The sequence below is a fragment of the Canis lupus genome, chromosome 9 (genome assembly GCF_003254725.2).
Source record: "Canis lupus dingo isolate Sandy chromosome 9, ASM325472v2, whole genome shotgun sequence".
Lineage (NCBI taxonomy): Eukaryota > Metazoa > Chordata > Mammalia > Carnivora > Canidae > Canis > Canis lupus.
In genome coordinates, this window is record NC_064251.1 from 56,921,302 (window position 1) to 56,943,631 (window position 22,330).

At 54.0% G+C, this 22,330-nt stretch overlaps 3 protein-coding genes across 13 annotated transcripts in view; 2 read left to right on the plus strand and 1 right to left on the minus strand.

The window, feature by feature from the left end:
* The window catches only part of SH2D3C (SH2 domain containing 3C), a 30,358-nt gene extending 27,493 nt beyond the window's left edge, over positions 1-2,865 (plus strand). For all 4 annotated transcript variants that reach the window (XM_025475227.3, XM_025475228.3, XM_035721139.2 and 1 more), the window contains 3 exons: positions 790-901; positions 1,204-1,410; positions 2,309-2,865. In XM_025475227.3, coding sequence (XP_025331012.1) covers positions 790-901; positions 1,204-1,410; positions 2,309-2,484 — 495 coding nt within the window. In that variant the 3' untranslated portion in view covers positions 2,485-2,865. The remainder of the gene's footprint in view (positions 1-789; positions 902-1,203; positions 1,411-2,308) is intronic.
* Positions 2,866-4,198: 1,333 nt separating this feature from the next.
* Positions 4,199-8,165, plus strand: TOR2A (torsin family 2 member A). Of its 2 annotated transcripts, XM_025475235.3 has the most exons (5): positions 4,199-4,547; positions 5,110-5,375; positions 6,235-6,410; positions 7,096-7,223; positions 7,434-8,165. In XM_025475235.3, the coding sequence occupies exons 1-5, from the start codon at positions 4,391-4,393 to the stop codon at positions 7,676-7,678; spliced, it is 972 nt and encodes a 323-aa protein (XP_025331020.1). In that variant the 5' UTR covers positions 4,199-4,390; the 3' UTR covers positions 7,679-8,165. The 2 variants fall into 2 exon arrangements, with proteins under 2 accessions (XP_025331020.1, XP_025331021.1); XM_025475236.3 differs by lacking the exon at positions 5,110-5,375 and having other exon boundaries at positions 4,401-4,547.
* TTC16 (tetratricopeptide repeat domain 16) lies at positions 8,099-22,196 on the minus strand. 7 transcript variants are annotated; one of them, XM_049114447.1, is made up of 14 exons: positions 22,059-22,196; positions 20,861-21,033; positions 20,439-20,529; positions 20,137-20,280; positions 19,035-19,135; positions 18,814-18,943; positions 16,755-16,984; positions 15,279-15,523; positions 14,776-14,917; positions 12,392-12,557; positions 11,694-11,840; positions 11,372-11,533; positions 9,812-9,899; positions 8,099-9,444 (listed from the first exon to the last, which is right to left on the minus strand). In XM_049114447.1, the coding sequence occupies exons 1-14, from the start codon at positions 22,131-22,133 to the stop codon at positions 8,345-8,347; spliced, it is 2,994 nt and encodes a 997-aa protein (XP_048970404.1). In that variant the 5' UTR covers positions 22,134-22,196; the 3' UTR covers positions 8,099-8,344. The 7 variants fall into 7 exon arrangements, with proteins under 7 accessions (XP_048970404.1, XP_048970402.1, XP_048970401.1 ...); XM_049114445.1 differs by having other exon boundaries at positions 16,755-16,918; positions 21,936-22,136; XM_049114444.1 differs by having other exon boundaries at positions 16,755-16,969; positions 21,936-22,136.
* Between the last annotated feature and the right edge of the window lie 134 nt (positions 22,197-22,330).

A 22,330-nucleotide genomic window follows, 5' to 3' on the forward strand; every position in this document is an offset into this window, starting at 1 on the left:
GGCGCATCTCGAGCTGGGTGGGCTTCAGGTAGTCGCTGTCTGGAGGAGCCCTGGGATGCGTTCCAATCCCGAAGAACCTGGTGACTTTTAGGCAGTATTGGTAAAAGGGTCACCGCGAGAACGGAGTTCTCTAAGTTGGCAATCGGCTCCAACACCAAGTCTTGTCCCTTTTTGGGGCCTCGGTTTGCCTACCTGCAAAATGAGTGAGGAGCATTATATGAGTTTCAGGAATAAATATAAAATGGCTATCATTTGGCGAGCACTTAATATATGCCAGGTACTACCCTAAGTACTTTACAAGCATTGACTCCTTGAGAGAACAACCTTGTGAAGCAAGTGTCTTTATTGTCACATTTACTCATGGAGAAATCGAGGCACAGCAGTACTTGCCTAAGGTCACACCGTCAGAGACTGGAAAAGTTGGGATTCGAAGCAGGTCTGTTTCCAAGCCTGAACCTCATCCACACTCTACACTTGCTCGCCTATGCCTAGTCAAAAGTAACAACAGGGGCCCAGGGGCCGTGGTTCAACTCCCAGCTCTGCCGCCTAATTTTGGAATGATCTTGGGGAAGTCATTCCCCTCATTAAGCCTTAGTTCCCTCCTCTGTAATGTGAGCTGTTGCAAGGCCTCATGGGAGAATGTGAAGAGCCGCCAGCACCATCCCTGGCACATGAATGGTGACTGTGATAATAACAATTATCCTATATCTGGGTGTCCACTCAGCAGGGTAGCTTGTGGCCCATGCAGGCCCTTTCCCTAGCTGGACGCTCACAGTCTGCTCTTCCCAGATTGCCCGGCTGGAGCAGACATGGGTCACGCTTCGGCAGCGATACACGGAGGGTGCCATCCTCTATGAGAAGAAGCTCAAGCCATTTCTGAAGAGCCTCAACGAGGGCAAAGGTACCTCCCCCACCTTGCTGTGTGACCTCAGGCAGGCTCCAACCCCTCTCTGGGCCAGCAAAGACCAGTGTGGACGAAGATGAGAGCTCTGGAGCTATTCTTGCGCTCACTTTCTGCATTTGGCAACCGTGTGAGCCGCAGCCAAGAACGGGCTGCAGTGGTGTCAGCTGGAGGAATCCAAAAGTAGGGGGCTTGTCTTGGGAGTTGGGAGCCCTGGGGGCTCAGTCAGAGATCTCAGGCAGACCCTCCCCTTGGTGCACCTGCTTGCCAAGGTTTCTAAGCGCCCGCCTCCCTCCCTGCAGAAGGCCCGCCGCTGAGCAACACCACGTTCCCCCATGTGCTGCCACTCATCACTCTGCTGGAGTGTGACTCAGCCCCTGCCGAGGGCCCTGAGCCCTGGGGCAGCACAGAACACGGCGTAGAGGTGGTGCTGGCCCACCTGGAGGCTGCCCGCACGGTGGCGCACCATGGAGGCCTGTATCACACCAACGCTGAGGTCAAGCTGCAAGGTGAGTCACAGGTCACATCCACGGGGTGCAACAGTCACTGGTCACGCTGGCCGGGCCTCCCTCCACCAGAGTTGCTCTCCCTTTTCCTCCAAAGGTCCCTTCACATTTCTTCATTCCTCTGTCCTGCCCCGCTCCCCGACTCCTTATTCTTATGCCTGTTTGCCACTCACTTACCGGTTCAACTGTTAGTGGAAGGGCCCAGGGTGGTGGTGGAAGGGCGCAGATGATTCAGAGAGCACCAGAGCTATGTCTTTTTCTCTGAGCTTCTGTTTTCTCATCTGGGAAGTGGATGTCCTAATGGGATTGCTTTACCAGGCTGTTTGCAAAGCACTTTGGCCTGGGGCTGAGACACACCTGCCCTGCCTTAGGGGAGCTCCCAGGCCAAGTGGGGAGGGGGAACACCCTTGTGAAAGGACCAGAGAGGGAGTGGCTTCAGACAATCCATCTTTTACTGCTTTAGGCATTATTAAATCAGGAAAGTTCATTGTAGGCAAATTGGAGATTACAGTTGAGCAAAAAGAAAACACAAAAGCACCCACAATCACCCAGAGGCAAATGGTGGGAACATTCTGGTGTTTGTCTTTCCTGCCTTTTTCTTTTTCAGAAAGAACCAAAAAATTGTTTTTACTTACAAAAATTTACTTGCAAAATGCATACATTTCTAAAGAAAAATTTTGGAACCTTACTGAAAAAAATACAAAAAAGAAAAAATCCTTTCAAACTGACATTACTATTTTATCATCCAGTAACTTAAAGATTATATGTTGCAAACACGGTCATGTTCATGGACAAAGCTTGTTGGATTCTTAGTGGAGCTGGGAGAAGGGTCTGTAGGAGCAGGACCCTGAGAGATGTGTTGGGGATGGTAGTCCCCTGACCCCTGTGCCCTGTCTTGTAGGGTTCCAGGCCCGGCCAGAGCTTCTGGAGGTGTTCAGCACAGAGTTCCAGATGCGCCTCCTCTGGGGCAGCCAGGGCGCCAGCAGCAACCAGGCCCGGCGCTATGAGAAGTTTGACAAGGTTCTCACAGCCCTGTCCCACAAACTGGAGCCTGCTGTCCGCTCCAGCGAGCTGTGACCCCCGTGGACCTCTCCCCAGAGCACCCCAGAGACACTGTGATCAGCTCGAGAATGTTCTCGGCCCAAACCAGGATCTCCCTTGCACCTCCAGGGTCCTGCATGGACCCCGGGCTCCATCCCACCTACTATATGCCCACCAAGTCTCCCTTCAGGAAGCACCAAAACCCTGTTCCTCCCTCCAGCTTTTGCTTCTCCCCTTCCTGCTGAGGTGCCCCGTGTCCGAGCCATGGGAGGCTTCCTCACACCTCCTCTTTCTTTGGGCGTCTGCCCTCAACGGACACCAAGGCCTCCACCTGGTTGTAAATATGTCTGTCTGTTCTGTAAATAGATGTACAGAGGCCATGTTCTTTCTTTCATATAATAAACTTTTATGACTCTTTCTTCTGTCTCTCAGGGGCCCCAGGGGGTGGAACAAAGCGTCTCTTCTCTCAGGTGAAAGGTGGAAAAATTCAACAGTAAATACTTATTTAGCACCTGGTATGTTCCAGATTCTACCAGGAACTGCCAATACGGAAACACAGTCCCAGTCCTGAAGGAGCTTGCAGACCAGTGGGGGAAAGAACCAGCCAATTCCAAGCAAGGGGAGAAATCCTGGCAGGGCCCCTATTCTCACCCCATGTCCTGCTTTGGGAAGCCTAGCAAAGTTTCCCACAAATGCACAACCAAGCATTCCAGATGTTTGGGGTGGAAGGGCTTGTTGAAATTTACGATTTCACCTCTACCCTGAAAAACAGAACTGGGGGGAGAAGGGGCCCTCCCAGCATCACAGCAACAGAATGAGGACGGCTGGCACCAGGGTGTCCTGATCCGGAGTTCTTTCCTTTTCTCAATAGAGGAAACTACTTATTTCTTTTCAGGCTCTGAAAGGGCCTTAGAAGGTGTGTGTGTGTGTGTGTGTGTGTGAGAGAGAGAGAGAGAGAGAGAGAGAGGAAGGGCCTTGGAAGGCTGTGTGTGTGTGTGTGTGTGTGTGTGTGTGTGTGTGTGTAGGTGGGTAGGTCAGGGAATCTCTAAGAAAGGTCATGAAGGCGGTTGTCTGGATTCCATGGGTAGGAGAGGTGGGCAATGTGGATCAACACGATTCCCCTCCGGGCTGGATACCTGGGGAGCCTGTTTACTGGGTATGAGATGTCCTCTGAAGGAGAGAGGCTGGATAACAGTGCATTAGATCTTTGGCAGCATCCTGACTTGGGTTCAGTTCTATTATTCACTAGCTGGGTGGCCTTGGACAAGAGGCTTAACCCCTTGGATCCCAATTTCCTCCTCAATAAAATGAGGACAATAACAAAATCGGTTCCTTAGGATTGATGTTAAAGCACTAGGGAATAGTAGCTGCTGGGTAGGGGACTGCCGTATATCATACATAATGGATTGCCAATAATTATTTATTGATTACTTTCCGAGTCGAAACTCTTGACGTGCTGTACCTCATTGAAATATCATTTCTCTGTACGGCGGGTAAAGCTATCAGAAGACATCTAAGGCACCTAACACTAACCGCACATAGTAGGTGCTCACCAAAAGCTGTATTACTGAGCGCTCTGTTATCATATAGAAAAAGAGAGCACGGAAAAGGCGCTTTGCAAGGTTTAAGGTGCCGCATAACTTTTTGCTACAATTGTCATGGCACCTTCGGTGGTCATAATCCTTCATTATTCTTTTGGCGCTATTATAGTCGCCTAGTTACGGTGGCCAAGGAAACGCGGCCCGCCGGCTGCATTAGGACGGCTCGCGGACTCCCCCTAGAGGCTGCCTTCCGGTCCTGCGGCGGGGTGACGGCTCGGGCCTTTCTGGGGGAAGCCGGGAAGTGTAGGCTACGGAAGGTGGCTGTCGAGGAGAGATGCACGCCGGGAGTTGTGGTCCTAGGGAGGGGCGGTTGGCCCACACCCGGCTCCCGCCTCATCCGTATGGCGGCTGCGAGTCTCGGCTGCAGGCCCTGGGGCTCGCTCCTCGGGTTGCTGGGGCTGGTGTCGGCCGCGGCCGCCGCCGCCGCCTGGGATCTGACTTCGCTGCATTGCCACTTCGGCGCCTTCTGCGAATGTGACTTCCAGCCCGACTTTGAGGGTGAGGGGCCGCAGGAGCCCGGGGCAGAGGGGCCGGCTGAGCGGGGAGCCCTCGGACTGTGGGGTTGCGCCCGGGCCACCCCGAGGGCAGAACCGAGGGGCGGGACCCGCAGGCCTCCGGGCGGCACGGGCCGGAAGTGGGCCCGGCTTGAAGGACCGAGAGCCTGGAGCAGCGGACGGGGGGCGACGGTTTGGGGAAGCCTGTTTGGAGTCCAGGCAGAACCCTGTCAGGATGGAGAGGGCCTTGCGGGCAGGATTGGGCCTCCACAATGGACTGGCCGTCAGGGCATGGGGAGGAGGCTTGGGTCGACCCCGTTGACAGCTCTCCACCACTTATAGCTGAGCGCAGTGCAGGGGGCCAGCTGGTGGGGGCGCTGCCAGGTCTGAGGGTGGCTGCTGCAGCCGGAGACCCCAAGGGCCCCCTTCCCTATCCGAAGACAGTTTGCAAAAATGTCCCAGAACACAGGGATCCCTAGGCCAGGTTTCAGACGTGACTCCTCCCCACCCCCTTCGGTGCCAGTGGTGGGTCTTCAGCTCTGATACTGCCCTTCTTGTGGCCCTAGGTCTGGAGTGTGACCTGGCCCAGCACCTGGCCGGCCAGCACTTGGCCAAGGCACTGGTAGTGAAGGCACTGAAGGCCTTCGTGCAGGACCCAGCACCTACCAAGCCACTGGTCCTCTCCCTGCATGGCTGGACAGGCACCGGCAAGTCCTATATCAGCTCCCTGCTGGCTCACTACCTCTTCCGGGGTGGCCTCCACAGCCCCCACGTACACCACTTCTCCCCCGTCATCCACTTCCCTCACGCCAGCCACCTGGAGCGCTACAAGGTAGGCTGGTGGCATCCTGGACCACCGTTCACCTGCATGTGGGGGTGCCAGATCTTAGGGAGTGAATGAGTCCCAAGTCCAGAGAGGGAGAGTCACTTGCTCCAGGTCACACACCCAGTTGGAGCCTCAGGCCTCAGGACCCATCATGAACAGAGCTTGAGATGGACAAAGGACATGAGATTATATAGTTGCAGGTGTTATGTATTGAGCATTTACCTTTGCCTGTCTGCATTACCTTCTTTCTGTAAAGTATGGTCCCAATTTGAGGCTCAGAGTAAGCATCCAGCAAATAGTAGCTCTTATTACTATCATTGTTGTTGATTGCAGGGTACTTTCCAGGCTGGTCTTTGTCAGCTGTCAACATTATTGAGAAGGTTCAGGAAGCATAAAGGAACCTTCCTCTGTTATGGAAAGTAGGAGATATCAGAGAAGGGAGTCCTTTTTTTTTTTTTTAAAGATTTATTTATTTATTCATTCAGAGAGAGCGTGAGAGAGGCAGAGACACAGGCAGAGGGAGAAGCAGGCTCCATGCAGGAAGCCCTATGTGGGACTCGATCCTGGGTCTCCAGGATCACACCCCGGGCTGCAGGCGGCGCTAAACCGCTGCGCCACCAGGGCTGCCCAGAGAAGGGAGTCCTGAACAGGCAAATGTGAGGCCTGGGTTTGAGTCTGTTTGCTTGCTGACCTGCTGTGTGTGTGGACTTGAACGAGTCTCTGACCCCTTAGGGCCACAGTTTGGCCACCAGCCCCACGAAAGGGTTAGTTCTCTCTGGGAGACCAGACCTTCCTGGGAAAGGGGGTTCTTACCTTGGGAAGAAGTCTCTCCAGGTGCCCTCAAACTCCTGCCTCTTCCCTGCAGAAGGAGCTTAAGAGCTGGGTCCAGGGGAACCTCACAGCCTGCAGCCGCTCCTTGTTCCTCTTTGACGAGATGGACAAGCTGGCCCCAGGCCTGATGGAAGTCCTGCGACCTTTCCTGGGCTCCTCCTGGGTTGTGTTCGGGACCAACTATCGCAAAGCTATCTTCATCTTCATCAGGTGGGCCCAGCTTTGCAGCAGCATGATGGGGGATATTTGTCCAAGGTCTCAGCTATCCAGTCTTGGCCTATGGTCCCATACCAGAGTACCTTTCCCCTGGGGCCCAGTTGGTGTTTCCCAAAGCCCCTTAAACTCTGGCTGTGACACTGTATATTCAGATTTGATAATCTCAAAGCTCACTCTGGGCTCAGTCTTTGGGATCCTCACTGTTTCTTTGTGGAAGCCCTGCCAGGCTAAGTGTTTTCCCTCCTTTGTGGCCAGGAGACATAGACCTGGGGAAAATAGGACTTGAATTCTAGTCCCACCTCTAAGAGTTCTAGCCATGTTTTCTTGGGCAAATCTCTTCACCTCTCTGAACTCCCATCTCCTCTTCCACACAGCAGGATTATTAATACCCCACTGTCCTCTTAGAGGCTGGGGGAGGGAAAGTCAGTTAAGGGACCCAAAAGTGTTTTGTAAACTTTAAAGTGCATGGCACATCCAGATGAATCTCCAGGCATCACATGGTAGACAAAATCTCTGGAGAGGGGAAGTGGTTCCTATGGGGTGTTTTCAGTGGATTTGGCTCCTGCTGAACTGGGTCTCCAGGCTCATGTCACGTTGGGTGGCACATGGGAAGTAAGAGCCAAATCCTGCCCCGCCACCACGGTCTGAGCCATGGCCTGCGTCCCCCCATGGGTTTCAGCAACACTGGCGGTGAGCAGATCAACCAGGTGGTACTGGAGGCGTGGCGCAGCCGCCGGGATCGGGAGGAGATCCGCCTGCAGGAGCTGGAGCTGGTCATTTCCCAGGCTGTGCTGGACAACCCACACCGTGAGTTCAGCTGGGGAGGCCCACCCTGGGGTGACTTCGGCAGGCTGAGGCTTCACACCCACGTTGCCTGGGCCGGGCCAGCTTCTCCCTGGGTCTGGTGCTCTACCCACTGTCCTCGGGATTTCTCAGGCCAGGCTTTGGCACACCCAGCTGTCATACAAGCTCCTGGAACCCAGTACAGACCCTTCCCCCCTTTGCCCCTTCCTGCAGATGGCTTCTGGCGCTCCGGCATCATGGAAGAGCACCTCCTGGACGTCCTGGTGCCCTTTCTGCCACTGCAGCGGCACCATGTGCGACACTGTGTGCTCAACGAGCTGGCCCAGCTGGGCCTGGAGCCGATGGAAGAGGTCATCCAGGCTGTGCTGGACAGCACCACCTTCTTCCCCGAGAAAGAGCAGCTCTTTTCCTCCAACGGCTGCAAGACCGTGGCTTCCAGAATTGCCTTCTTTCTCTGACTCTCCATATGGCGTCCTTGCCCTCCTCTGCCTGGCCAGGCTGTGCAGGAAAGCCAGGGGCCTCCTTGGTAGGGACCCTTTTCCTGACCCTCTTGGGGAGCAAGACCCAGAGCCCAAAGCGAAGATGAGGAGGCATCTTGGCCTTTGCTTCCTTCCCTACGGAACCACTGGTGACCCCAGAACTTCAGTGAGCCTTGACCTTGCCCTCAGCCTAAGCCTTCTTAAGATGTGAATTGTAACTCAGGGACTATGGCTCATGGCTGCTCTCTCCCTCTTCTGTCTGTGACTCTCGGCCCCTTGCTCTGGCACCATCTTCTCAACCCTCCACACCCCATGTCCCTCCATACCCCGTGTCCCAGTACCGGAAAGCCAAGCCGAGACTTCTCAGTCTTTGTGAATATAGAGATTCCCGCTTAGGCCTGGTTTTTAAGGTTTTTAATTTTATAACAGAACAAATACAATAAACTTAGCCGTGGGACCAGAGGAATATTGGCTGAGATATCTAATTGCTCTGGAAGGAGGTGGTTTTGCTGAGTGCCAGTGAGTGTATGTAGGGCTTAGAATCTCTCCCACACCCAGCAAGAAGTGAGGCAGCTGAGTGGACTCTTCAGGAACCAGTGTAACTGCTGGGACAGCCTTGATTTTTCTGGGGTTCTGGCTCAGGCCCTATGTGGTCTGGGGTTTTCTGAGTTTGGAACTCAGTCCCCAGGTGACCTCAGTCTTGCTCGAACCCGGACTTGTGTTTTGGCTCCAGCTCTGGGCAGCCTTGGTCTTGCTAGGCCCCTGGGATTGGTCCTGAGTGTTCTCTGTATTGCTGGGGCTCCAACTTGGATCATAGAAATCCTTGGTCTTGCTGGAACTCCGGATCAATCCCCTGCTCTGGCCGTGGGTGGCAGCCTTACTGGGTCGCCAGCTCTGGCCATGGGAAGCCTTGATCTTTCTGAACCTCTGCCTTGAGCCCTGAGTAGCATTGGTCTTGTTAGGCTTTTGTCTTGGGCCTTGGGTGGCTTCAGTCTGGCTGGGATTTCGGCTCTGGCCCTGGGCGGCTTCAGTTTTGCTGGGCCTCTGGCTCTGGCCCTGGGCAGCTTCGGTCGTGCTGGGCCTCCGGCTCTGGCCCTGGGCTGCTTCGATCTTTCTGGGCCTCCGGCTCTGGCCCTGGGCAGCTTCGGTCTTGCTGGGCCTCCGGCTCTGGCCCTGGGCAGCTTCGGTCTTGCTGGGCCTCCGGCTCTGGCCCTGGGCAGCTTCAATCTTGCTGGGCCTCCGGCTCTGGCCCTGGGCAGCTTCAATCTTGCTGGGCCTCCGGCTCTGGCCCTGGGCAGCTTCGGTCTTGCTGGGCCTCCGGCTCTGGCCCTGGGCAGCTTCGGTCTTGCTGGGCCTCCGGCTCTGGCCCTGGGCAGCTTCGGTCTTGCTGGGCCTCCGGCTCTGGCCCTGGGCAGCTTCGGTCTTGCTGGGCCTCCGGCTCTGGCCCTGGGCAGCTTTGGTCTTGCTGGGCCTCCGGCTCTGGCCCTGGGCAGCTTCGGTCTTGCTGGGCCTCCAGTTCTGGCCCTGGGCAGTTTCAATCTTGTGGGGCCTCCAGTTCTGGCCCTGGGTGGCCTTGGTTTTTCTGGAGCTGTGGCTCAAGCTTGGGTCTTCCCTGTTCTCCAACAGGTCTGAGGACTGAGTCTTCAGCAGTGAGGAATCAGAGGATGTCACAGCAGTGGCTGAGGTGATCTTGTATTCCTGGCAGATAGCGGACATCTCTGTGTCTGAGGTGGACATGGTCCTGACTGGGAAAGATGTGCCAAGAGCATCCGTTAGGCTGCCCTCCCTAGACAGCTCCAGGAAAAGGATGTGTAGGCCTTACCCTTGCCTCCCAGAGGCTTTGCATGGCCAAGGAGAAGGCCTGCCAGATGAGGCCAACCTAACCTTTCTCGGCAACCCGAGCCCAACAGGTGGGCCAGGGTTGTAGGGTAAGTGGGAGATACTGAAGGCTCACCATGCCCCATTCAAAGTGAGGATTCTTATTCCTGCTTTATAATCACAGAGCTATGAAGTAGCAGAGCCCAAATGGACAAGCAGGCCAAGGAGTCTCTGATCTTTACCTACTCTGCTGCTTTGGCTTACTCAGGCCTGGAAGGAACATTGGGGACTTACAGCCCAAGCTGGAGCCTGAAGAGGTCTGGTCAAGGTAGCTGTCAGACAGGGACCTCACCCTGCTGGGTGTGGGCTCCGGCTTCTCCTCCTATGGCAGAAGACAGGTAGGGCAGTTATAGGATATAGGAGGGCCCAGGCCAGTGGCTCAGCTCTAGAAGGAAGACCAGCAGCTTAGAGCTGCTCCAGGGGCCCCAGTTAGGGCTGGGCTGCATGTGGAGAGGCCAAAGACTGGATAGAAAGGGCAGTGGTCAGACTAGACTGGCAGGGTACTGTGAGAAAGCCAGTATTGGAGAGGCTGCTTGGGCCTCGGTTTTGCCATCTGCAAAATGCAAATTAGTTTCAGTGTGGGAGAGGCCTCTGAAAAATGCAAAGTGCCCTACCATGGGGAATGGCTAATGAAGAACTGCAGAGCTCTTTATGCTTACCATGCCCATCAATTTCATCTTCCCACGTATCTGGGAGGGAACTACTACTTTTACCATTTCATGGCCCAGAAACCAAGGCTCCAGGAGCCTAAGCAGTCTGCCCACGACACTCAGCTAAGAAGCAGAGGAGCAGAGCTTGAATCCAGGCCTGTGGACTCCACAGCCAGCCTCTTAGCTGCTGGATGCCTCTGGCCCACTCACACCTGCTGGCAGTGGGGAGCGTGGGGAAGCAGGGAGGGGGCGGGCAGAGCTCTAGCACCCAGCAGATGCCAGTTCCACATCTTCCTGAGGGAGGGAGCTCACAATGACTTCAGGAGGTGCACTGATCAAAGTTTTGTATGTTTGTGTTCCATTGTGAGCTAGAGAACTGTAGCACTAGCCTTTTCCGGTTATGGCAAGGGAGGCTGGTCTTCCATTGACTTCATTTTCAGTTTCCTTTGAACACAAATGTACTTGCTGTCCATCAGCAGTTGAGTGGACAGATCATGGGACTTTCACAGGATGGACTTCTCCACAAAGGTGAGAACGAGCCGTCAACTTAGATGCACCTCACAAACATGCTTAATGAAGGGAGTCTGAGACAAGCAGGTACACCCTACATGTCCACTGATGTGAGGGACAGGGGACAGGCTGGTTCATTTGTGATGTTAGGAATCAGGACCACCTTGGAGGTGCACTGGGCTAAGAAAAAGACCTAGTGGGGGGCATGAGGGGGCTTCTGGGGGGCTGGGAGTTTGTTCTTTCTATAGGTAATGGTGTCATGGGTGTATTCAGTTTGTGAAAATTCATCAGTTCACTCACTGATGACATGTGTACTTTTCTGTATTTACATGACATTCCATAAAAAGAATTAAGAAAATCCTGGCACAAATGGCCGGTGCACACAGAATTTATGAAGCTGAGTGTGGCAAGGTGTGGGGAGGCCTCTCTGTGAGGGGCCCACATCCTTGTGCCCTACTTCAGGGGTACCCTTTATTGGTACCATCCCCATCTCACGGCAAAAGGACCCAAGCCCCAGTCACACGGCTGAGTGGTGGCAGAACCAGGCCTGGATGCCAGCCTCTGGCCAGTCTGCATCCCTCAGCCCTGGCTTGGGGTATACTCTACCCCAAATCCCAGTGTGTGGCCCACTCACCTCTTCCTCCTCCTGGGGGGCCTCAGCTTCTTGGTTTGGACCTTCTGGCTTTCCATTCTGGGTCTGGGGAGTAGCCTGGAGCTCTTCAGAGGTCCCAAAGGCAGGCCTCCACTGGAACTGCAGTGCCCGAGCCTTCTGGCGCGCTCGTTCCCGCTCCCTGAGCTGCCTGCCAAGCCATGGCCCCAGAGTGCTGAGTAAGCCCCCCTGACTCAGTGCACCATCCCCAGCATCTGGAGAATGGCTTGAGGAGGAAGCAGGGGCAGGAGGAACCTTAATGCCCAACCATTTCCCACTCCTGGCCTGCAACCCCTGCTTGAGGAACTTGCCCCACGATGCCTTGAGGGATGCCAGCCTGCAGGCTGCTTTCCAACACCCGATCCAACTGCAGCCTGGCCAGGTGGGCCACCTGGCTGCAGAGCACTTCTTCCACCGACATGCCCGGGAAGAGGTTGGTCATCAGTGGGAGCAGCTGCCAGGGAAGAGCCGGGTGTGGGTCAGCACACGGAGCCGACGGGTGTGGGGCTCCCCTGACCTCGCAGAGCCCTTCTCAGGGCTCACAGGGGAAGGGTTTACAAATTATTGATTTTAGAGCGCCAGACCAGCTTGCCCCAGAACTGGGAGGAGCCTGTGTGGAGGTCTACCAGGAGGGGGTGCTCGGACATGGCCAACCCCCGGTGCTGGAGCCAGCAGGGCAGGTCTGACCTCGAAGCCTGTGCCAGGAAGAGGTGGGTGGGCCCAGGGTACTGACTTCTCCGAGCCCTCCGCTCTTCACGTGCAAAATGGCGGGGCGTGGGGGCCATGGGGAGGTGTGATAATGTTACCGGTCTCTGGCGTTGGAAGAGCAGTAAACAACACACACGTTGAAGTGGCTAGAACAGTATCTGGCACCATGTAAGTGCCTGGCATCAGCAGCTGTTAGTTTTGCTGGGAAACCAGACTTCTTTTAGGAACAGGGAGAATCTTGAGGCGACCAAGGGTACTGACTCTGGAGCCTGTCCTCCTGGCCCAGCAGGAACCTACCTTGGGTTGCTTGGGGTTGAGAAGCAGGACGGTGGCAACATCCAGGCGGGCCCCCAAAATGTTCTGCAGGAGCTGCCGGCTCCTGGCACGGTGCAGGTAGTACTGGGCTCTCTTGGGGTTGTGCTGGATAGCCATTGAGAAGTGGCTCTCTGCCTTATGGAACTGCCTGCAGGACACAGTGCCCCATGGGCTGTTGTGAGCTGGGCCCCAAGGAGGGAAATGGGAATCCTGGGCCCCACCGGGGAACGTAGGGGAGATTAGGATGGTCTCTGCTCCCCTTAGCTCCACCATCCCCTCTGCTCTTTTTCTATCAGCTATACTCTTAACAGCCCCAACACTTAAATGCTAGTATAAGACCCCAGTATAAGTGAATTTAAAAAAAATTTTTTTTAAGGTTTATTTATTTATTCATGAGAGAGAGTGAGAGACGCAGAGACATAGGCAGAGGGAGAAGCAGGCTCCCTGTAGGGAGCCGATGCAGGACTGATTCAGGATCCCAGAGCCACCCAGGTGTCCTTAAGTGAATGTTTTCAACATCATGGAGTAAGGAGGACCTTTCTGAGAATGTCACAAACCCAGCAGCTAAAAATGAGAATTCATTTGACTATGATTGAATCCCAAGTTACTGAGTAGCAAAACTGCCACAAAGAAAACAATAAATAGGGACGCCTGAGTGGCTCAGCCGTTGAGTGTCTGCCTTTAGCTCAGGGTGTGATCCTGAAATTCTGGGATCCAGTCCCACATCAGGCTTCCTATGAGGAGTCTGCTTCTCCCTCTCCCTCTGCCTGTGTCTCTGCCTTCTGTGTCTCTCATGAATAAGTTCTTAAAAATAAATAAATAAAAAGAAAAGCAATAAATAGGAGAAATAAAATTTCCTACAGAAGGCAGACAATAAGCTAATTTTCCTAGCCTACAAAGAACTCTTCTAACAACAATACAAGTTTTAACGGGCAATTTATTTTTTAAAAAATCTTAGTTATTTAAGTAGGCTCTACGCCCAATGTGGGGCTCGAATTCGCAACCTCGAGATCAAGAGCCATGTTCTCTACTGATTGTGCCAGCGGCATGCCCCTTCATGAGCAATTTAACAGCCAAATGGGCAAAAGGTTTGAGCCAGCCATTATGACCCCCCCCACACACGAAAAAGATGCTGGATTGCACTACCAATTTAAACATGGGACATGAATCAATTGTGAGAGAGCATTTTTTGCACTAGATTAGCAGAGTTGAAATTAGTCTTAACGCCCTGCAGTATGGAGCTTTCAGGAAACCAAGATTCTCCTTTCCTAGGGGAAGTTTACAGTGGCTCACTGTTTGTGGAGAACAGTCAGATATTATGTTTTAAAGTGTTAAATGTTCAGGGCGGGGGCACTTGGGTATCTCAGTGGTTGAGTGCCTTCAGCTCAGGGCATGATCCTGGGGTCCAGGAATCGAGTCCTGCACTGGGCTCCCCGCAGGAAGCCTGCTTCTCCCTCTGCCTATGTCTGTCTCTCTCTGTGTGTCTCTCATACATAAATAAAATATAAAAAATCTTTAAAAAAATAAATGTTTGGAGTGACGGGGTGGTTCAGTTAGTTAGGTGTCTGCCTTTCAGTCAGGTCATGACCCCAGGGTCCTGCGATTGAGCCCTACATCGGGCTTCCTGCTTGGCAGAGAGCCTGCCTCAGCCTCTCCCTCTCCCTCTGCTATTCCCCCTGATTGTTCCCTCTCTCTCTCTCTGTCAAATAAATAAAATTTTAAAATGTTTAAAAAAAATGTTAAATGTTCACACCCTTTAACAATACTTTAGCTTCTAGCAATCTAATATGGCATTATTAGTGTAATGCGTGAAAATGTATGTCCTATGTGCTCATTACATTATTTATAATCAAAAACAGAAAACAGCCCAAATACTCATCAGTGGAGGGTTGTCTAAAGAAATGCATTGTGGTACTTCATAGAATGGAATACTAGGCAAATAATAAAAGAGAATGAGGTCATCATATATATAATGACATTGGAAATAAAAAAGCAAGTCAAAAAACAGCATGACGTCACTTTTGTAAAATGATAATAAGTGTTAATATATGTATAGGAAACCATCTGGAGGGATCCTTACCAAACCGATGGAGGGGTTGGTGATGGGAGACAGATATTAGAAGGAACGTTCCGTGTTCTAAGTCATACATTACGGAACACTTAAGTTTATTATAAAAAGCACAATTGTCATAACAATATTGAGGAAAAAAGTGAAGAATTTTTCACAAATACTTGAAAACCAAAACCATTATTTAGGAGGCAGACCTGGGAGAGCAGAAGATGTTGCCCCAGGGATCCCAGCAGCCCCATGCCAGGCCCAGCCCTGCCCGCAGCCCTGCCCCGGGGACCACCCTGAGCTCGTGCACCTGCTCCTCTGCTCGCAGAAACCCATCTTCTCCTGCAGCAGGCCCATGCGCAGGTTGGCCCCCTCGTCCTGCGGGCTCAGCGCCAGCGCCTGCTGGTAGTCTGCCTCCGCAAAGGTCAGGTTGCCCAGCTGGAAGAAGCAATCTGGGGGATGGGGACAGACGTGGAGGCTGAGTGGGCCCCCAACCCCAGTACCCAGGAGCCCCAGCCTGGCTTGCTCCAGCTCCCAGAGGGATCTTGAGACTGGTGGCTGTGAACTTCTGAAATCCTGTGGGCGGTGGAGGGCGTCTACCAAGGTTTTCCGTGCCCTAGGGCCCTTGCCCCCAGCCGCTGGATTCTGAGCATTTTGAAGAGACTGTAGCCAGTCAGTCTAAGACAACACTTTGCAGTGTGTGTCCCCAGAGCCCTGAGGTTCTTCCCCTCCTCCTGCCTCCCCCGCTCCCCTCCCTCTGGGGACTCAAGTGCCCAGCCCAGGCCTTAGAGGGTCAGGGGTGGCCCCACTCACCACCTCGATTGATGTAGAGGCCCTTCTCCTGCTGCTCGTCCTTGAGGGCTTTGTTGAGCAGCAGCACACCCTCCTGGTAGGCACCCTGCAGGTAGCAGTGCACTGCAAAGTCATTGTAGGCCAGCAGCAGCTGCCGCTGAGCCTGCTGCACCTCTCCCTCCTGGCTTGCACTCATCATGTCCAATGCCTTTAGGAAGTCCTCCACAGCGCTATCAAACTCCTGGAGCCGGCGGTAGATGGTGCCCCTGTGGGGGAGGGACATGAAGGCCAAGGCTACCCCATCCACCTGGGCAGCCAGCTGAGATGTTGGCTCCTCTGGGCCTTCCGAATTTGGCAGGTGACAAGAGGGTCCCCTCTTCATGCACTGGTTCGGCTGTGGGGCTGGCTCTGGATTACTACTCAGATAGCCCATTGGTCACTGGTAGTTTGCTTTACACAAAAATACCTTACATCTTTCTTTTTAGGAAGCAGGTGTGCACCAACCTCTATGCTAAGGCCTTTCAGTACTGGGGACAGATGTTTTACCCCACTGTTTATACGAGAAAACCTAGACTCAGGCAAGTTATTATTATTATTATTTTTAATCTTTTCCTTTTTTTTTTAAGATTTTATTTATTTATTCATAGACACACAGAGAGAGGCAGAGACACAGGCAGAGGGAGAAACAGGCTCCATGCAGGGAGCCCGATGTGGGACTCGGTCCCAGGTCTTCCAGGATCACACCCCAGGCTGCAGGCAGTGTCAAACCGCTGAGCCACTGGGGCTGCCCGACTCAGGCAAGTTAAATGGCCCCAAATCCGGGCAGCCCCGGGGGCGCAGCGGTTTAGCGCCACCTGCAGCCCAGGGCGTGATCCTGGAGATCCTGGATCGAGACACTGGATCGAGTCCCACATCGGGCTCCCTGCATGGAGCCTGTTTCTCCCTCTGCCTGTGTCTCTGCCTCTCTCTTTCTCTGTCTCTATGAATAAATAAATAGAATCTTTAAAAAAAAAAAAGGCCCCAGGGATCCCTGGGTGGCGCAGCGGTTTGGCGCCTGCCTTTGGCCCAGGGCGCGATCCTGGAGACCCGGGATCGAATCCCACGTCGGCTCCCAGTGCATGGAGCCTGCTTCTCCCTCTGCCTGTGTCTCTGCCTCTCTCTCTCTCTCTCTCTATGTGACTGTCATAAATAAATAAAAATTAAAAAAAAAAAGGCCCCAAATCCCGTAATAGAAGGGCAATGGGTAGATTCAAGCCCGAGCCTCCCAGAGTGAATGCTCAGCAGGCCCAGAGATCCAGGATTCCCAGGTGAACTAAGTGGCTGCCTGGCCCTCCTCTAAGGGCAATAGCAGCTAAGACCTCTCCCTGGCTTTGACCTTAATGGGGAGTAGAGGAGGATTATTAGAGGCTACTTGGGGAAATTGAGCCCTGGGGCGGCTCACGGCCTCTCCTGAGACCATAGAGCAGGACCCAAGATGGGTACTTCCCCACACAGTACCGGAAGAGGAAAAGGCGAGGGTCCAGAGGGTTGTTCTCGATGGCACAGTTGATGCGCTGCAGAGCATGCTGTAGCTTGCCCTGCACAGCTAGGATCCCAGCATCCTGACGTGCCTGCTGGGCTTGGTCCACCATCATCTGGAGCAACACCTTGGCCTGCGAATGCTTGGGGTCCAACAGCAAGGCACTGTGCAGGTCTCGATAGCAGAGGCTGGGCTGCAGGGGCAGAGGCTAAGCAGAGGCTAAGCTGAGCTCTGCCCTGTGCCATGGTGGGAGCACCCCTCCAGGCCTTTAAGAGCCTCTCTCTGGGCAGGCCTGCACCATGTCACCCATCGTCAATGTCCCTGCATTGCGGTGCCACCTTTTTTGCCTCGTGAAAGAAGCAGGGGGCATTGTGGAAAAATCCCATCCCAGACCCCATCCCTGTTGGTCCCTCTCCAGATGTGCCCTCAGGTGAGCCAGGCCAGCCTGGGCTGTTTCTGCTATAGAATGGTGTTGCAGATGCCTCCTCCTTGGAGGACTTCTTTGAAGCTCCAAGGTTGGGGGAGGGTGTGTCCTCCTGACCATGACTGTCATATCCTCCCTAACCTCCCATGCACATGCCTTCCCCCACTCCCCTAACCTTTAAGCCCAAGACAACTCTGACAACAGATGCAGGCCTGGGTACAGCAGAAAACATCCCCAGGCAAATACCTCCCACTGGGTGAGCAACTCTGTCAGTCAGTCAACAAACAGTTTTAGCAAGCATCCTGTGTCCTGTAGGTTAATGGGCTGGACAGTGGGCAGGGAGAATAGTGTGGACAGCAAGTGTGAGTGGAAGTTACACAGGTGTGAGGGGGAAGATGGTAGAGGCTAGAACAGGGCTTTGGAGTAGGTGGGCTTGGGTTCAAGGGCAGCACCGCACCAGAACTGACTGTGTGACCTTGGGCAAGTCACTCAGGCCCTCTGGACCCATTTCTTCATCTGTGAAAAGAGGACAATGGGTTGTATCTCCTCAAATGATTACCTCCTAGTCTTAAAGACAAGCATGACTCAAGGGCTTAGAATGTACTTATGCATCACAGGGGCTGAGGTGGCAAGAGAGGCCAAACTCCCACAGCCAATGATTACCAATAATTACTAGTCTCCTGCCCTTGAAGGAAACTCTCTCACTGACTCACTTGTGAGGCCCAAAGCCCAGCCCCCAGCATAGGGAGGCTCAATTTCCAGCTTCCTCCAGGATGCGCCATTTGGGACCAAGGTGAACATGCCCACCCCTTGGTCCTCCTGAGTTTCCCAGCTCCTAGGCGCCAGGCCAAGTTCTAGCACCATTGTTCTGGATTCTTCCCTTTTCCTCATGCCCTCCCCCATCGGTCTCTGCTCCTGACTTCCAAAAGAACTGTGGGACTTGCCCCTTTCTGGCCATCCCATGGCCATCCTCCCCTCCACCCTCCTCTCCGGCTGGATGGCAGCCAGGCTCCTGGCCTCCAGACTTGCCCCTCCAGGCCAGAGTCCCACTGGTAGCCAGACGATCTTTCTAAAGCCTACTGTCCCAAGAAGTACCCTTTTGAGGCTCCTGCTGCCCCCAAGAAGGGGTCAGGGGCCTCCTCGGATCACAGAACCCTGCCTGATACCCTCTCATACCTGCAGTCCCTTCTCTCTTGTGACCCCAAGTCTCCCTTGTCCCCAAGCTGTTCCTTGTACTGTCTGGCTCCAAGCCCTGACAGTGAGGCAAATAAGGAGAGACAGGAAAGGAGGAGGGAGGACACCTTATCTAACAGATCCTTGGGCGCCCCCACACCGTGCTGCTTCCCACACTTGTGAAATCATTCTCTGTGTAATCATCTGCTCAAGGACGTCTCCCCTAGGCTCTGAGTTCCACAAGGGCAGGGCTGGCACAGGGTTCTCACCTTGTGGCTTCTGGGGGCCGACACAGGCCTGGCACAGAGCTACAACTGAGCGGTAGCAGAACCAAACCATGCAAGTGGTCAGCACAGGTCCCCACCACACGGCCTAGTGGCTTCCACTAATCTCAGGGCTGGCTGTGGGCACCCATACGGGGGGCGGGTCACCCATTCTACCTTCTGTAAGAAGTTGTAGAGTCTGGCCCGGAGCATGAAGACATCAGCATTGGTCATGCCAAGCATCACCTCCTTGGTGACAAGGGAGAGGCAGTCCTGATACCGTTCGAGAGCCAGGAGACAGGCCATGCTGAGGACAGAGGGCAGAGGCACTCTGTCTGTCGAGCGAGAGGGGCAGGAAGGGGCTGCAGAGAGAACCCGGGCATGCAGCCGCCTCTCACCATCGGTAGCGGAAGCTGGCTTTCTCGGGCTGGAGCATGGAGGCCTGCGAGAAGACTTTCAGAGCGTCCGGGAAGGCACATTCCTCGAATAGGCACTGGCCCTGGGGGACACAGGGGGGTGGTTCCTTCTGATTGTGACTCTGGCCCAGCAGCACCCTCCAGCTGCAGGGGGCACCCACTGGGGCAGGAGGGGAGAGAGAAACAAAAGATGGAGACAGCTCTGTAGGTCTGGGAGAGACTAGAGGACAGAGACATAGAGATGGAGAGAGACAGAGACATGGGGAGACAGTGACAGTGTAGAGATGGAGATACAGAGCAAGGGAGAGACAGCAGAGACAGGATTATACAGCTGGCAAAAGACAGCAATACAGAAACAGAAACAGAGTAACAGAAAATCTTGGACTTTGTTGCTATCTTGTGGTTTAATATTTTTCTTTTGAATTGTAAAGGGAGGTGTTATTACCTTTCCAGCATTTAGAGCCTCCTGATGCTAGTGCCATGATAGTAGCCACCTGCTTCATGTGGCTATGCAAATTTAAGTTTCTTTTTTTTTTTTTTTTTTTAAGATTTTATTTATTTACTCATGAGAGAGGCAGAGACACAGGCAGAGGGAGAAGCAAGCTCCATGCAGGGAGCCCGATGTGGGACTCGAGCCTGAGACTCCAGGATCACGCCCTGGGCCAAAGGCAGGTGCTAAGCCGCTGAGCCATCCAGGGATCCCCACAAATTTAAGTTAATTAATGAAATAAAATTTTAAAATCAGTTCCTTAGTCACACTTAATATATCTCAAGGGCTCAGCAGTTACCACATTGCTAATGGCTACCAGATTGGACAGTGCGGAGTAGACCACTATCATCACTGCGGAAAGTTCTACTGGGTAGTGCTGCAAAACTTTACCAGCCCTGGCGGTAAGTCAACTCTGGAGGTGGGAGAGGTCATGAAAGGGGTGGCAGGTAGCCATTTGCAATACAGGGACAGAAGGTCCCCAGAGAGACAAGAGCTGGTCCCAGGAGCAAGGAAATCCCCCACAGCTGGAGGGAGAGCCAAGAGGCTTGGGTGTGGGGTGGATGTGGTGGGTGGGTCCGTGGCAGCCCCAGGCACCTGCAGGTAAAGGACCAGGGTAAGGCGCTCCAAGTACTTGGTGTTCTCAGGCTGGAAGGAGCAAGCCCTTCGTAGATTCTGGGCGGCCGAGGAGAAGTCACAGAGCTGGATGTAGGCCTCAGCTCGTAAAGCATAGAAGTCTACCTGAGGGAGAGCGGACACAGACTGCTGTCCTCTCCCTACAGTCTGCTGAGGCCTGATGCTCAATTACCAGAAGGGAGTTGATGGCCCTGAGAGGAGGAGCCTGGCAGGCATGACAGTGAGGGCAAAGTGTTAGCAACCGTCCATGCCCACCCCCTCACCAGCTGGGAGTCCAGGTGGAGGGCACGGGAAAAGAACAGCACGGCCATCTCCCAGTCCTCTTGCTCCAAGCACTGCTGGCCTTGGTGGTAGCTGTGGGGGAAGGCGGGGCACAGGCAGAGGGGCTGACCCTGACTTTGACCAACCCATACAGCTGTGGCTGCAGCTGTGGCCATGGGAGTGGGTTGGGAGGAGGAGGGGCTTTGGTGGAGAGACAGGGTAGGGCAGGTAGACAGAGACCCAGGGAGAGGAGCCTGACACTCGGAGCTCATCCAGGGCCGCAGCCTTTCGTCTGCTGAGGTAGAAGTGCCCTATTATACAGATGAGTTCACTGAAGCCCTGAGAGGGAGAGTAATTGACCCAAGGCATGTCACTGGCTGTGCAGGGATGGGAACCTGGGACCCTGGACAAGGCAGTCACTCACTACTGCCTGACTTTGAGGGGCACTGTTAATCCCGTGACCTTTGGTTTCACATCATCAAAGTTCTGGAACACCCGGCTGCTCCCAAAGATGCGCTCTATGTTCCCCTTTGGAACTGGAAACACCCATGGCTTTGGGATGTGCTGTGACGGAGACGGGTCAAGCTCCAGAGCATCCTAGAACCAAGGGACAGCAAGCTGGGGCAAGCCTCAGAGATGACCCCTGTGCCTCTTACACACTCTCCCATCCTGTTTTACAGGATGATCAAAGGCTAGAAACGAGGCTGGTGGGAGGCACAATTTGGGTTCTGGTGGCACTTCCAGTCCCATTCTCTTTAGGGATATTCCAACTTCTGTCTCCAGTCCTATGATCAAGGTCAGGGGCCTGGGTTCTTAAACTCACGCTGCACCCTGCTCTCCTCCTGGTCCCCCTCAGCTTCACCTCCATTTCCCAACACCCAAAACTAATGCCTCCAGCTCAGGCGCTGCCCCAAGCCGAGGCCCAGGAGGTCCTGCAGTCCTCTGCATATCCTGTGGGACTCTCATGCCCAGCAGGCCAAATAAGATACCTCACCTGACTTCTGCCCCAGGCTTTCCCACCTTTGGTGAGTCCACCTTTTCAGCCAGCCGCCAATCCCTATCAGTCCTCATGTCCTGTCTATCCCATTTCCTAAAGATCTCTTAAGACCTCTTAGATCCGGGGGCGCCTGGGTGGCTCAGTGGCTGAGCGTCTCCCTTTGGCTCAGGGCGTGACCCCGGAGTCCCGGGATCCAGTCCCACATCAGGCGCACTGCATGGAGCCTGCTTCTCCCTCTGCCTGTGTCTCTGCCTCTCTCTCTCTCTCATGAATAAATAAATCAAATCTTTAAAAACAATAAAAGAAAAAAAAAAGAATATCTGTAAAAGTTGTAATGATGCGGGAAACATTTCATGATGACACTATTAAGCATAAAATTGATATAAAAAAAAACCCTGAATATACATTAAAAAAAAAAAAAAAGATCTCTTAGATCCCTCCTCTTCTCTCATGGTCGTGTCTGGGCCAATGCCCCCTCTCCGACCTCCCCAGCCGCTCACACGTCTCGAGCCCTCAGTTCTCTCCGCGCTGCGGCCAGGTACTTTTCCTGAACTGCACTTAGAGCCAGGAGAAGCCAGCCTGCGAACCCAGCCTCGGTCTCTTCTCCCAGGACCCTCCGCCGCACCTCTCCGGAGTTTGTCACGAATTCCCCTTCCGGGACGATCTCCCGGGGCCCGCTCCCGGCGTTGCTAGGCACCATCTCCAGGACGCTCACAGGCTCCGCCCCTCAGGCCACGCCTCCGGGGCCCGAGTGTTGTTAGAGCCGGAAGGAGGTTAGCAAACTGCATCAGCCGGGGAGGCTGTGGCTACGTCACGGGGAGGGCTCGCCAGGCTTCCGCAGCGAGGCAGGGCCACAGCAGGGGCCAGAACAAGGCTGCCTCCTCCCATGCCGGAGGT

Bases quoted from the DNA above. Each gene is read 5' to 3' on its own strand.
- TOR2A (XM_025475235.3), top strand. From the start codon at position 4,391: ATGGCGGCTGCGAGTCTCGGCTGCAGGCCCTGGGGCTCGCTCCTCGGG. The intron at 5,376-6,234 runs GTAGGCTGGTGG...TCTTCCCTGCAG, and splicing joins GCCACCTGGAGCGCTACAAG to AAGGAGCTTAAGAGCTGGGT. The intron at 6,411-7,095 runs GTGGGCCCAGCT...CATGGGTTTCAG, and splicing joins GCTATCTTCATCTTCATCAG to CAACACTGGCGGTGAGCAGA.
- TTC16 (XM_049114443.1), bottom strand. From the start codon at position 22,133: ATGGTGCCTAGCAACGCCGGGAGCGGGCCCCGGGAGATCGTCCCGGAA. The intron at 21,034-21,935 runs GTGTGAGCGGCT...CCTTGGTTCTAG, and splicing joins GAGAACTGAGGGCTCGAGAC to GATGCTCTGGAGCTTGACCC. The intron at 9,445-9,811 runs GTAAGTCCCCAA...CATCTTTCCCAG, and splicing joins TTCAGGCTCCAGCTTGGGCT to TCAGGACCATGTCCACCTCA.